This window comes from Mustela nigripes, chromosome 6 (assembly GCF_022355385.1).
Source record: "Mustela nigripes isolate SB6536 chromosome 6, MUSNIG.SB6536, whole genome shotgun sequence".
Taxonomy (NCBI): domain Eukaryota; kingdom Metazoa; phylum Chordata; class Mammalia; order Carnivora; family Mustelidae; genus Mustela; species Mustela nigripes.
The window spans coordinates 37,622,486-37,637,864 of NC_081562.1; the positions used below are offsets into that span (position 1 = coordinate 37,622,486).

Here is a 15,379-nt window from a genome sequence, read left to right on the forward strand (position 1 = left end):
CTTATCCATTTGTCCGTTGAAGGGCATCTTGGTTCTTTCCACAGTTTGGCAACCGTGGCCATTGTGGCTATAAACATTGGGGTACAGATGGCCCTTCTTTTCACTACCAGATCTGGTTTTTCATCCCAGATCTGCTACCTGCAGGCCAAGTAAGCATGAGCAAGTTACTGAACCTTCCTTAAATTCTTCTTTAAGAATGTATGTGCTTGATAAATTAACAAACTATGGTAAGGAGTATTACTGTTACTGTAATAATATATTTTATATTCTGTAACACTTAAACACACACTCACAAACATATACACATATGTGTGCACACTCACATACAAATACACACAGAGAGAATAAAGTCATCTTCTAGGATTTAAGAGGTTTTGATTATGAGCACTATTATTTCTTTCAGATATAGACTGAAATAATTAGATATTTAATAAGAAAATCTTCCAAATTAAAAGTATTTTGCCAGTTATAAAATTTAAAATTAATTCTTTTGTAAGTTCATTAAACCTAGATAGGAGAACAATTTATCAAATTAGATCTACCAAGCCTGTAATTACAAATTACACTTCAAACAGCTCTTGAAATATTCAGGTGAAATAATAAAATGTTTACAGAAAACAGCAGAAGAGCTTGAGCAGTCAGGATTCAGCATTTTAAAACAATAATAAAGCCAATGTCCTGTCTTCTAAAATTCAAGCTCTTAACAGGATATGATCAGCTTTTATATCAAATAATAATATTAAGATTTGTACCATTAAAACTATCATAAATGTGTCCTAGAAAAATAACATTTTATATTATCTCATTGCTATCACTTTTTAAATTCTTTTTTAATTGAGGCATAATTGACATACTACATTATATAAGTTTCAGGTATACAATATAATGATTTGACATTTGTATACACTGTAAACAATTATCACAGCAAGTGAAGTTATCATTCATCACCACACTGAGTTACAACTTTTTTTCTTTTTTTCTTTCTTCTTGTAATGAGGACTTTTAAGGTTAACTCTCAGCATCACCAAATATCCAATACAGTATTATTAAGTATAGTATTCCCATGACATTATTTTATAGCCTGAAGTTTGTACCTTTTGACCCCTTTTGCCCATTTCACCCAAACGCTTACGGTCCCCACTCTGGCAACCACCGGCCTGTTCTCTGTACCTATGAGTCTGGGTTTTTGTTTTGTTTTGTTTTGTTCTTCTGTTTTTTAGATTCCACATGTAAGTGAGATCATTCAGTATTCATCTTTTACTACTTTTTTAATAATTTTTTTATTTTTTTATAAACATATAACGTATTACTAGCCCCAGGGGTACAGGTCTGTGAATTGCCAGGTTTACACACTTCACAGCACTCACCATAGCACACTTCTCTTTTACTCAATGCATCTTTTACTACTTTTAACCAATGATTTTCATTTGATCACTAAAATTTGGTTTATTTCATTAACTTACTGATTACAAAATGACAAATAAATGACAATCTGGTAATGTGATATTGGTCCAGCTCAAAAATCTGAAATTCTTAGAACCTGATATGTGTCAGAGAGACAACTTTTTCGGTCCACACTCACATGGGGACTTGGTCTGTACCACATAAGTGAAGTATTTACCTCTTTGTAGTGTGTCTTTGGCTTGATGACTGAGTGCCCATGAATTCTGTAAAATAGTCTCTTTTACAACTAAAGACAAATGAGACAAAGAGAAGCAAAGGGAACCAGCTGCCTCATCAGTAAACTTAGACCCAAACAGAATGCAAACTGGTACAACCACTCTGGAAAACAGAACAGAAGTTCCTCAAAAGGTAAAAATAGAACTACCTTAAGACCCAATTACTCCAGTATTAGGTATTTACCCAAATGATACAAAAATACTGATTCAAAGGGATACATGCACCCCAATGTTTACAGCAGCATTATCAACAATACCCAAATTACAGAAAGAGCCCAAACGACCATCAACTGATGAATGAATAATGTGTATATATATACAATAGAGTATTACTCAGCTATAAAAAGAATGAAATTTTGCCATGTGCAATGACATGGATGGACCTAGAGAGTATTAAGCTAGGTGACATAAGTCAGTCAGAGAAAGGACATATACCATATGATTTAACTCATATGTGTAATTTAAGAAACAAAACAAATGAGCATTAGGGTGGCGTGAAGAGAGGCAAACCGCGAAACAGACTCTTTACTACGGAGAACAAACTCAGGGTTACTGGAAGGGAGGTGGATGGGGGGATGGGTTAAATAGGTCATGGACATTAAGGAGGGCACTTGTGATGAGCACTGAGTGTTGTATATAAGGGATGATTCACTAAATTCTACTCCTGAAACTAAAATTACACTGTTATGTTAACTGGATTTTAAATAAAAATTTGCAGAAAAAATGTCAAACCCTTTGATGCCTTCATAGAAAGAAGATTCATGAGTCATTTTGGGTTCTGGTAGGATGGATAATTTAGGTATATCTACCTACAACTTATATAGGAGCCCAGATAGAAGAGAGATTAAAAAAGATAAATCCAGGGGCGCCTGGGTGGCTCAGTAGGTTAAGCCTCTGCTTTTGGGTCAGGTCAGGATCTCAGGATCCTGGGATCGAGCCCCGCATCAGGCTCTCTACTCAGCAGGGACCCAGCTTCCCCCCTCTCTCTGCCTCCCTTTCCGCCTACCTGTGATCTCTTTGTCAAATAAAATCTTAAAAATAACAACAAAAAAAAACCTATATATGAGGTGAAGTTTCAGAGTCAGCGCAGTTGATAAACACAAGGTTTATGTACATTTCCCTGGGGATAGAAAGGTCACTGAGACCTGAGCGCTGCCCTTCCATTACCTCGTTATGATTCGTGAAATTATTGGTAAAAGTATCAGTGTGAGCTTATCTAGTAGATGTATAGTGGATGGAAATGAGTGTTGAATATTCTTTGCCAAACTACCTTAAAGGGAAAAAGGGAAATAAGATTTAAAATGATGTGCTTATGAGGATAAAAAAATAATGAGTCAAGAAAACACGTAAAAGTGGGATCTGGGAAATCAATGAAGATTTACAATTCCTCTAAAATCAGAGAGTAGAAGATACACAGAAACACAGATGATAAATGAGGAAACGGGAAGCAACATCGCAGATTAGACATTTTTAGAACTCTAACATAGTTCTCATTCTTTTACCCTCTAGGTCCTGACATCTAAACAGCCACATGACAACCAGACAGAAGTTAGAGTGTAATTACAACTCATTACAGAAATCGAGCTCCACAGTGTGACCCAACTTGGTTGAAAAATGAAGTCCACCACTATATGACAAGTCACTTAAATCACTCTGTCCTTTGTTTATACAGCTATAAAAGTGCATTATAACTATACCTATTTCACAAGGTGTTGGCAAGATTTGAGGAACACGTATATACTTGAAGCATGGGACCTGAGCCAGAGTATGTGTTCAATAATTAGTTACCTGCCTCTGCATTGCTCTAGCTGCTACTATTATCATTATCATTACTGAGACCTAATACATCAACATGGAAGAAAGGAATAGCTCCAGCATGAGCTAGAGAATAACCACATGTGAGTTCCCTACTACAGACCCTACAAATATCCCAAGTCTTATTGTGGCACATCCCCCCCAAACACTCAAAGGCAACATTGAACATTCTTAGATCACTTGTTCCCCGAAGTCTGGCAACATCCATGGAATAACACAGGTTAGTGAAAGCGCCCACAGCTCATTGTCTTTGTACTGAATTTCAAAAAATATGACATATTATTGACCAACTGTATATCAATATACATGAGAGAGCTGTATGCGATACAATTCCTGAGAAACTCATCTCTGCCCTTAATGTCAGCCATTTACCAAGGTTTGCCTGTCGCACTAGGCTCAAGAGGAAAAACAGTGGAAAAAAAACAGGAAAGAATACTGCATATGAATGTGTAAATCAGTAATAAATGCAGTAAATAAAATCAACAAGTACCTTAATTATACACACATAAGAAGTCCAGCATTTTCTTTTATTGAGAGGTTGGAGGAAAGGAAAAGTCTCATATATTCATACTTACATGAATTAATTAGGCTATTTATCACCATGTTCTAATAAAAGTAGTAATACAGCATATTGCAAGCAATGAATAATGTGGTCATTATACATTTTCCTTAAGCCAAAAAACCAACAGAGCATTTTTTAGAAGATTGATACTGTTTTCTAGCATCCAGGAAACATTTCCAGAGTAGGTAACGATATAAAGCCTCTCTCTCCCCAACTTTGGGACTGCTGTACACATTTTAAATATTTACCTATAAAACACAGCTCATTTTTTCAAAGAGTATCAATCTATTACCCCATATATAATATGGATATTTTCCAAATGTTTCTAAGAATTAGACTCAGGTGTTTTTAATTACTTTTAGTGTCTTCAGTGGAGAAGAGATAAGAAAAGAAAAGCTAAAATTAACTCTTAGTAAAGTAACACTATAATGTAGTTTTTATATGTTTATGTATTTATTAGAGTGCACACATGAGGGACAAAGGGAGAGGGAGAGAGAGAATCTTAAGCAGGCTCCATGCCCAGTGCCACCATGATGCGGGGCTCGATCTCACAACCCTGAAATCATGACCTGTGCTGAAATCAAGAGTCTGGCATTTAGCTCACTGAGCCAGCCAGGCGCTCTTATAATGTAGTATTTAGATGGAGTATAGAAGCTAATTTCAGACCGCCTGGATTCAAATCCAAGATCTGTTACTTACTAGTTTTATAAGTTTAGGCAAGTTTCTTAAACTGTATCTCCATCTCCACACCCTTAAATCAGAATAAAAACTGACCCTATCTCACAGGGTCGTTATAAATACTAAATAAATTATAGCACTACGTATTGTACTTGGCTCCCAACATGGACACAAAAAAGCCTACCTGCTTTTACTACATGCTGGATACTATGTACACCAGCAACACAATCATTCCAACGATCCTATAAAGTTATAATTATTGCCTTCTCAATCAGTAAGGACAGGCTGGATTACACTACAGTAACAACCGCAAATTCTCTGTGACTTGCAAAAATAAAAGTTTATTTCTTACTCATGCAACTTCACTGTGGGCTCAAGTGGACTCCCCAGATCTGCTATTAATGCATTTCTGCTCTGCAATGCAGGTGGCTTGGAGCCCACATGTGTTTCACAATAGCCATGGCAAACCAGCGGGCTGAGGAAGGAAGCTTTTGCAAATAAAGGCTTCACTCTGAAGTGACACACCTTCCTCCTCTTACTGCATTAGCCAAAGCTAACCACATAACTCCGTGTATATGGGGACATCCGATCCTCTGGAGTGCCCGACCTAGAGGAGAACAGATACTGCTGAACAATAATACCCATCGCAGACCAATTTTATAAATTCTGCCATTTTACAATTATTTGGGCAAAAGCACTGTTCAAGGAGTGGAGCCAGAATTTTAACCCAGAAATCAATTTGCTTTCTCCACTGATAATGATCCTGGACTTTTTATTCACCTACCCCCCAAAATAAGATAACTAACAAACTCCCATTGGTACCTGGCAAACATCATTTGGCCTTGATTAAGGAGGCAAGTTGGGAGGAAGGCAAAGTCAGGGCATTTGTGGTTTAGAAAAGCACTTAACTCTCAATTGAGAATCAATAAAACTCTATGAAAATAAGAAAAACTGTGGAGAGAAAGCAAAGTTAGATTAGTATAAAAGTAGACTTTTCTAAGCTCCAATGTTTTTGCTTCTATTTATTTAGCAAATAGTCTATAATACTGACCCTATGCTCCTTTGACTTAACCAATTTTTTTTTACAAACATCTGCACTGCTCAGGTCTACAACAGATACTGAGCATTCATTTTTTTTTTAAATCTTCCCAAAGTTCTTTAACTTAACTGAGCCATCCACTTAGGAGAGATGTCTTGAAAGATTATACTTGGGAAATGTTTTTATTCTAAAATCAAAACCTAGATAGAAGGTATTCCTGTTGTCCAGAGTTAGCTCTTAAGTCAAAGACCTATAAAATTTAATTGCTTTTCTCCCACTTAGAAACATTTATATTTTAAATCAGTAAAATTCACTATTTACTGAAAGTCACAAATTAAGATCTACCCTCTCTAACCTAGAATTTGAAAGAGCTTTTTTATTTATTTATTTTTAGCTATTCTAAGACTTTCAACTGGACTACCTCAAACTCAAAATTCTTTTTTTTTTTTTAAAAAAAAAAGCCTGGTGGTGGGTATTATGGAGGGCACGTATTGCATGGAACACTGGGTGTGGTACATAAACAATGAATTCTGGAACACTGAAAAAAATAAAATTAAATTAAGATGTTAAAAAAAAAAAGAATATTACCCCTCCTTTCTATGCACTATCTTTTTACCTCATTTGGCCATAATTCCAACAAAAGCAAATAAAATTAACCTCTTATAGGAAGTTCTCTATCTCCATGGTTTAGATAAAGGATCTGAATTGCACATTCAGATGTGCTTCTAAAATTGTAATTTAAGGAGGTTATTAGATTCATATATTGTCACAAAGATTCATCAGCCTCCTACATATTTCTCTTGCACATGTCACACCACTGTGGAAAGCAATGAGTTGCTGCTTGTTGCTTATGAAAGTAGAATTCTTTAAAAAAGAGAGAGAGAGAGAAAAGAAAGAAAATAAGGAGTAGCAGCAGATACAATACCTTCAACCACCAGATTTTTTTCCCCTCACCTAATAGTATATGGTGGGAACAAAGGAGAAGCAAGCCACCTTCCAGGAGATACTTGCTCAGAGTTTGGATTTTCCCATGCACCTGGTAGTTGATGCAGTCACAGCTGATTGAATTTCCATTGTTCATTGATTGTGCCATGTGTCAGGCAATCCATCCTTTCTTATGTAATGGCCATATTCCTGTAGTTCCCTCTGTTGTGTCCTGGAGGTTCAGCAGCATGAGAGACTGAGAAAATTAGATATGGCTCGGCATCAAGCTGCTGACCTTGAGAATATACAATAAGGCCCATCTTTTAAAGTTGGGCTTTCTTGATAGAGGTTTTTCTGCGGGACTGTATTTCTAACAGGTCATTTTTCATGCCGACCGTGTACCTTCTTAAAATTTTTTTTGTATTTATAGGAAAATGACAATTTAAATTTTAAATATGCCTGTACTGTGGCACGATATTATGAATAAATTCATTTCATTTAGAGTTTGTCAAAAGGGGACAAATTTTTCATCTTTAGGTAAGCCTCTTACTTTCAAACCAGAATTAAACATCATTTTAATAAATTCTGATAAATATGAAGGAAAATTCAAAGAATCTCAGTAAGTTAAAAAAAGAAAAAGACTAAATTTCCCAAATAGTTTAATGCGGTTTATTGACGGATTGCCAAAGCACCAAAATTCATTAGGGAAATTAAATTACTTTCCAGTTACATAAAATTCACATTATACTGTCCGTATTTGTTTTCCTTGGAAACAAAGTCAAACTCACAGAAAAGTTGGAAATACGAGATAAAGAACTTTTTCCTCCTCTGAACCACTTACTTATACAATGCCTAATACCCCAAGAATAATTAAGTAAATCAACGACTATTATTTCATCCCTTTTCAATTGCCTCCTCATCTTCCCTGTAAACTCGCAATGAAATGTGTAACTATCTAGAGAAACAGAACTGTGACAGTATATAACAAGAACATACAGACTGGCTGAGTAGCTCTGTATGTCATCGTTTAGACTCTTCCATGGAGTTTCCTCCAGGAACTTCTAGTACCGAAACAAAAGAAAGATAAGAAACCACACAAAGCTGCAAAAACAGGGAGACCTATTGATGAGGAATGGGTTTCAAAATAAGCAAAATTCCCTTCATTCCTATGTCACAGATTTCTTCACTTCTGCCTTTAAACACGGGTTTCTCCTAAAAGAGGAGGAAGAAAAGTAAAGAGAGGGAGGAACGTATTTCATAGCTCAGGTGCATCTACACGCTGTCATTCTGTCTCCCCTTCCTGTCTCTAATTCCTCCATGGAATGTTCCTTCCACCCTCTGCTCACTCTGTAACGCACTGCTCTTGGTCTCGCCTCTGTTCCTCCATTCACATCACATTATGAAAAGTCCCTGAGGATTTCTGAATCAAAATTGCTCTTTCACACCTCCGTTGCCTTAAAACATCTCTGAGCCCTTAACCTCTACTGATGGTCCTTCTTTTATCTGTTCCCTTCTTTATACTCCAGGACACTGCAAGATCCTGCTCTTCCTTCTCCTACTTCTTTGACCAAGGTCCCATCCACTCTTGCAAGGTATTTTTTCCCTACTTGTCTCCAAAGTTTAGTTTTTAGTATGTTCCTCTTCCTCTCTCTCCCTCCACCCCCATCTCCACTCAACATTCATCAGGCTTAAACTCTACATCTTTTCAACTTAGAGTCGAGTCTATAGCCGTACATCAAGCCCCCTCCAGGTTTCAGCCAATGAACTTTCATTTCACAATCAATTCCCCAACTTGGAGATCTGACTCACATTCTTGCCATTACCAAAACTTCCTTCCTTCCCTGAACCCCACTTTCAGGCGGTCACAATGTCGCATTTAGCCTGGGGATAGGAGTTACTCAGTTCTGGGCAAGTGCTGCCCATTGCTAGTGGATGTTCTACTTTTTTGTCAAAAGAAGACCAAAAATTGAATTGATACCAGAAATGTGGATTTTAGGTGAAATCTTCCCATGTTTAAATACTGAGAACTACTTAAATAAACAAAAACTCAACATCTGGCTCAAACAAAACCCACTTGTAGGCTTAGAGTCAGATTGTGACCTGTAGCCCAAGAAGTGAAGACAAAACCTTTTGCTTCCTATTCCAAGATTTCTGAAACCATCCTGAAACTACCTTCTGAATTTGAGTGCAGCAGTGCCCCCCTTAACTGTGGTTTCACTCTGCTGTTTTCAGTTACCTGGGGTCAAACTCCGGCCCAACATTTGTTACAGTGTCTATGTCCTTCATCTCACTTGATCTTATCACGTAGGCATTTTATCACAAGAAAAAGAAAGATGAGTACAGTACCATAAGATATTTTGAGAGAAAGAGACCACATTTACATAATGTTTATTACAGTATATAATTTTTCTATTTGAGTTACTGTTGATTTCATACTGTACCTAGTTTATAAATTAAATTTATGATAAGTATGTATATATAGAAAAAAACAGTATATGCGGGTTCAGTTCTATCCACGGTTTCAGGCATCCTCTGAGGTCTCTGACTGTATCCCCCATGGGTAAGGGAGACTACTGTACCAGTAACTCAAAATACCTTCTACAAGCCAACTATCCTCCCATACATAAGCACACTTGATTTTTTCTAACCTCTATGCCTTTGTCATGTTTGCTCCCCACGCAAAAATATTTTTCTTCTAAAGTCCTATCTTAAGATGCAGTTTGAATGTTACCTTATCTTTGAAAACCTCCCAGGATCATATTTCAAAGACATTAATACCCAGTATTGTGTGTCAGGCACAGCTCTAAGCATTTTACAAGTCCCTCCCTACTCCCATATAATCCTAAAAATTAATCCAAAAAAAAAATCCTGATACTATCCTGATATCCCCCATATAACCCTAAAAAAAAATTCTGATGCTGTCATCATTCTCATTTTACAAATAAGGATATTGAAGCTTGCCCAAGGTCAGTGGCAGAACTGGGGTTGAACTCACACCCATTTCAAGTACAGAAAGAAAAGTAGTAAATTCATGTTCTGGTCATCCATGAATATATGGCATGTTATGTACCAGGAAAAAAATGTAAAATTCCACAACATGACTCACAAGACCATTTACCATACGGCTCTCTTCTTCCATTTCTTTATAATTTCCCCTGTCATTCCCTAAGTCCCAGCCACATTAGTTTTCTTTCAGTTTCTACAATCTACTGAGCTACTTTATACCTCACGGCCTTTGCATATGCTGTGCTCTTTGCCTGGAATGTTCCTCCTCACGTTTCATGTCTTATCTCTACTCACTGGGAACTCTGTATAAACATCATTTCCTCAAGATTCCTTCCACGATCCTTCTAGAGAAGACTATGTTACATCCACCACTAACCACTGTATTTCATAATATCTATTGCAACTCTAAATAAACAATTTTGTGATAATTTTTTTAATGTTGTCTCCTTTGCTGCTATGTGGTAGGTTCCTTCACTATCTCTTCCATCATTTTCTTTGTAGTATCCTCACAATAAGTGAATGATTGAGGTCTTTAACTCTTATGGAACATTTGAAGACTTAGAGGAATTAAACAACCTTTATCTCATAGCTAGTAAGGAACTAAGATCTTGCATGTTGGAAAAACCTACACACTTTCTATTATAGAAAGGTTAACCAAGCTGAAATCATTTTCTAGTAATCCGCATTTATTTGGGAGCCTTTCCTTTTCAGCTTATAGTCACTGTTATTACATACTAAATTCTAAATCAAATAGTATATGAGAGTCTTATCATAGAATGTTGTTTAAATAAAAAATAAGCAAAAATGGGTTGCAATGCTTTCAGAAAAGAATAAAGTGATGACCTACACAGAAGAGTCAACCACAAAGTATAACACAAAGTGGACTGCCTAATCTTTACTTCAGAGAGTGGCAGCTGGATTTCAATTTCAGGCTAGGCAGCAGGATACCTAATGCAGGAGGAGAAAATAACCCAAACATCCATTTCCTTGTTCCAGGATTAGAGAAACTGATCGGAATTCTAATTGCTTCACCTTTGACTGCAGTTTTCCACTGAAGTTCCTAAAGTAGACACTTTAGTACCCCCAAAAGCCAGATATCAAGAATGTGAATTAATCAACAAACTGTAACAAAAGGTGGTTCTTCCCAACTTCCTAGAGCACCTACATGTAACTGGGATTTATCTTTCAGAGATCTCAGAGATTACAGTACCTGGAATGTATGTTACAGGACTATTCACTTCAATGGAGAGTCCTTTAGTTTATCACCCTTAAGAATTTCTATTCCATGTTCACACTCCTGCGTAGGTAGACTGCTATGGGATAGTTAGTTGATGCCACTGTGAAAGCTCACACGCATTACTATTTATGTGTTGGAGCTTTTGATAGGTCTACAGATGCTGAGTGGAGTTTACTTTCAAGAAAAACAGACAAGATTATAAGGAAGACGGAGAAGTCAAAGGGCACCAGAGATCTTGATTCCAGGTAAGGCAGCTCCGTCTAGGAGAAGAAAGCTGTAGCAACCTCTCCTTGGTTTACTGAAAGATTTGGCTGTCCACATCTCCATTACCCAGCTCCCAGTGACACAGAAAATAAGTAAGTCTCTTTCAGAACAAATTATGCTTATATCCCCTTACCACCTCCCAAAGACATACAGAAGCAAAAATCACCGCATCTACGTACTCTGTTACTTTACTAACATTTTTTAAAACCCGTGTGTCAGCTCTGCCCTAGATCCTAGGGATATAAAGACAAAAAAGAGAGAGAGAGAGACATTCATCCTGCCCTTGAATTTAGCTTTATAGATAACTGTTAACCCATGAGGAATATCTGCAAATATGTGTCCAACACAGTAATGGATTCTATTTGAAACTGAAAGTGCTTATTGAAGTTTAAGATTAGATATATGGTCTCCTACCTTCATTTCCTGCCTAATTCTTCTCTGCCAACCAAAATTCTTAGTAAAATCCGATCACACTGCTAAAATAAATAAGGACACACAGACTTATCTTTATGCACCTTGATCTTTTGGGTTGCTACAAAGGAGGTATGGCCACATGATTCCAAGAGTACAAAGATGAAGAGTTCATATGTAGTATTATCAAATGTCAGTTATTTAAAATGCATTGAATTTTTGAAAACATGAAGACCCTTTGGTAAAAATGTCATTAAAAACATTCAGTGCAGGGGCTCCTGGGTGGCTCAGTGGGTTAAAGCCTCTGCCTTCGGCTCAGGTCATGATTCCAGGGTCCTGGGATGAAGCCCCGCATCGGGCTCTCTGCTCCGCTCGGAGCCTGCTTCCTCCTCTCTCTCTCTCTGCTTGCCTCTCTGCCTACTTGTGATCTCTGTCTGTCAAATAAATAAAAATCTTTAAAAAAAATTCAATGCAGACAATTTTAGAAAATTTAGGCAAGCAATTAGAGATTAAGAAGAAAAAAGTTAGAAAGAAAATCTCCAGGTTAAGAACACATAGATGGCTCAGTAGGTTAAGTGGCTGCTTTTGGCTCCAGTCATGATCTCAGGGTCCTAGGATCCAGCGGCGCATGGGCTCCCCGCTCAGCAGAAGAGTCTGCTTCTCCCACTCCCCCTGCTTTTCCCCACCACTTGTGCTGTCTCTACTTCTCACAAATAAATGAACACATAAAATCTTAAAAAAAAAAAATCTCCAGGTCTAAAATACCTATCTGATGAACCCTTGACTTCGACATTCTCTGCACTCACTCGGGCCCCTGTCAACCCCTACCAACCCTCTAGAAACTTCTGCTTTCCCTTCCATTGTCACTGCCACTGCCTTATATATGGCCTTCATTTGTTGTTACTTGACTTCTTTCTTCTTTTTTTTTTTTCCTATGACTTCTTAATTAACTTTTCTTCACATGGTTTTGGGGGAGGGGGTGGTCACATAAACCATTTTCAGTACCATACTTTATGACAGATATGCAGGCACACAACTTTGAGAATACACTCTTAGGAAAGACCATGATTTTTGTTTTGTTCTAAGAAACACAAGGAGAGGGGCGCCTGGGTGGCTCAGTGGTTAAGCCGCTGCCTTCGGCTCAGGTCATGATCTCAGGGTCCTGGGATCGAGTCCCGCATCGGGCTCTCTGCTCAGCGGGGAGCCTACTTCCTCCTCTCTCTCTCTCTGCCTGCCTCTCTGCCTACTTGTGATTTCTCTCTGTCAAATAAATAAATAAAATCTTTAAAAAAAAAACACAAGGAGAGTTTTCCCCTCCTGAAATAACTATGGTGTAAGAGTGCAAAGATAGCTAGCTACTCTTCCTCCGAAATTTTTAAAGTCTATTTCATCCAAGACATGGTCTTAATTCTTTACCCATTTAGTCCTCATACTATTACCACATTTATAAATGAGAACACTGAAGCAGAGAGATTAAGTAACTCAGCTGTGAACACACAGCCAGTAACTGGGAGATCCAGAACTCAGACCCAGTATTCTGGCTCCACAGACCATGCTCTTAGTCGTCATGAGTCATCATGACTTACATATATACATATATACACACACATATGACATATACACACATATGGGTGTGTATATGTCTATGTGTACTATATTATGTCTACATATATACATATATGTACACACATATGTGTATATATAGACATATAGACATAGACATATAAATACACATGGTGCTTCGATCACTGTCAGGCATGTCAAAGAGGATTAGTCAAACACTACTGAAAAAATTAAACCAGAAGAGAAAAGGTGCTCAGATTCCAAAGGGAAAACTATGTAAACTGTTTCAAACAATGAAGGGGGGAGCATGATGACAATACAGAACAGGGTCTGGTTGGCTTGCCTTTCTCCATTTCAACAAGGAGACATTTGTCAAATCCAAACCTGTCATTTCCCCAATCCCATTCATTGCTGGGAATTTGGAAATCTGGGAAACCCCACTGCAGTGTTTCTCAAACTTTTACAGGAAACATCTCTCTCTAATGGCCAGCAGATGAGAGCAGCCACATACCTACTACGCACACAGCTGAACAAGCAGCCACAACGCCAGTTTTCATAGACTGTGTGCCTCACCCTTACTATTCTGACAAGTCTGGCATTTATTCTACAATGTATCTCTGTTTGGTTGTAATGTAAAAATAATGTTTATAGCTGCTTATAGTTGCAACTCTAGACAAAAAAAAAAAAAAAATCCTACCATGATTTCTAGCACCACCTGGCCTATATGTGCATAATTCTGGAGTACCTCATATTATGGCTTCATATAGACAATAGGGCTATGGATCTAATCTAAGCTGGCTCATGAGCCCCCCTCCCACCTCTCTAGCCAACACAATAATTTGCAACCACAGTAACGGTCAAATTTCAGCCTGTTTTCCAACCCCTGGTCTTTAATAATTAGATCCTTGTCCACCTTGAGAAGATACACCCCTCCTTCCAAACCCTAGTTAGGTGTGATTTTACTGAAGTCTTTCCTCATTTAAATCTCTTGCTCCCTGCAGTGTGTGGATACTTGGCAATACTTGCCTAGTTTATCCCACTGTTCCCATTTGTCTCCGTGGCTGTCTCACACACTGGACAGTGCTGTCCCTGGGGCCAGACCCTTGTTTTAGCCCTGTAACATGGCCAGTGCCAAGCAGAGCCCTGCCGTGCCAGTAAATCTCTGGGCTATAGGAAACTGGGCTCATAACAAGTAACCCAACCCCTCAAGAGACGGCAAAAGAGTTCACTATAAAATTTAAATGAAACACAAATCGAAAGATCTGAGCACATCTCCAGTCCTGAATTTCTCTCCTAACAGTGCCAGGTTCCCCGCGAAGGGGACGTCGGGCCCGGTCGCCCAAAAGTCGTGAGAGATCTGGCTTGGCGAAGGAGTCACTCACCAGCTGGTGGAAGGGGGGTATCTGTTCTCCAGCGTTTTGGTCCAGGGCTTGTACCAGCTGATCTGCTCGGCCGCTTTACCCCAGAACCTCTCGGGGTCGGCCACCGAGGCCGCGAAGTGGGTCTTGTACTCGCCGCCACCGCCGGCCGTGGACAAAGATCGGCAGCCCCGGCCCCCGAGAGCGCCCCGAGGGCCGGGGGCCACGTACGCCCTGCGGGCCGGGCCGGCCCCCCGCGCCGCCGCGGACCCGGGCAGGGACCCCCCGAGTCCCCCAGCGCCGGTGACTTTACGACACTGCAACCAAGACGGCTTCATCGCCGCCGGCCGCGCCCCCCGGTCCCGGAGTGCACTTGGCAGACAACAGCGGGGGCGCCCCCGACGTCCCGAACCCCGCGGGGAGCGTGCGGGAGGCGGGGGCAGCTCCGGAGCGGTGCGCGGGGCGCTGAAGTTTGGCCGGAACACTAGAGCTGCCGGCAAAAGCCGACCTGGAGCGTCGGGGGAAGCAACAGGCTGGAGTGGGGGCTGGGGGGTGGGAGGCAGGGGCCGGGGCCACCACGGGAGAAACCCAGCTCCTGCGTGCGCCCCCAGCGCCGCAGCTCCCGCACGGAAAGCGCCCTGGAGCTGCAGAACCTCCTCCCTTCTCCCACACGCCAGTGGCCCCCGGGGGAGGCCGACGCACCCATCTCGTTTTCAACAAACAGGTTTTCAAACAAACAAGTTGTGCGCAGCTCCTCTGACTTAATCTGTGCAGAGCCAGCTGGTGGAGGCGTACCCTGCGGCGGAAACCAGCACCCCGGGGCTCCGCGGCAAGGCCCCTGAA

The 15,379-nt window shown here is 39.7% G+C and overlaps 1 protein-coding gene across 1 annotated transcript in view; it reads right to left on the minus strand.

The window, feature by feature from the left end:
* ACSS3 (acyl-CoA synthetase short chain family member 3) overlaps positions 1–14,972 on the minus strand; it is a 153,698-nt gene extending 138,726 nt beyond the window's left edge. The window contains exon 1 of the mRNA XM_059402403.1: positions 14,561–14,972. Coding sequence (XP_059258386.1) covers positions 14,561–14,874 — 314 coding nt within the window. The 5' untranslated portion in view covers positions 14,875–14,972. The remainder of the gene's footprint in view (positions 1–14,560) is intronic.
* Between the last annotated feature and the right edge of the window lie 407 nt (positions 14,973–15,379).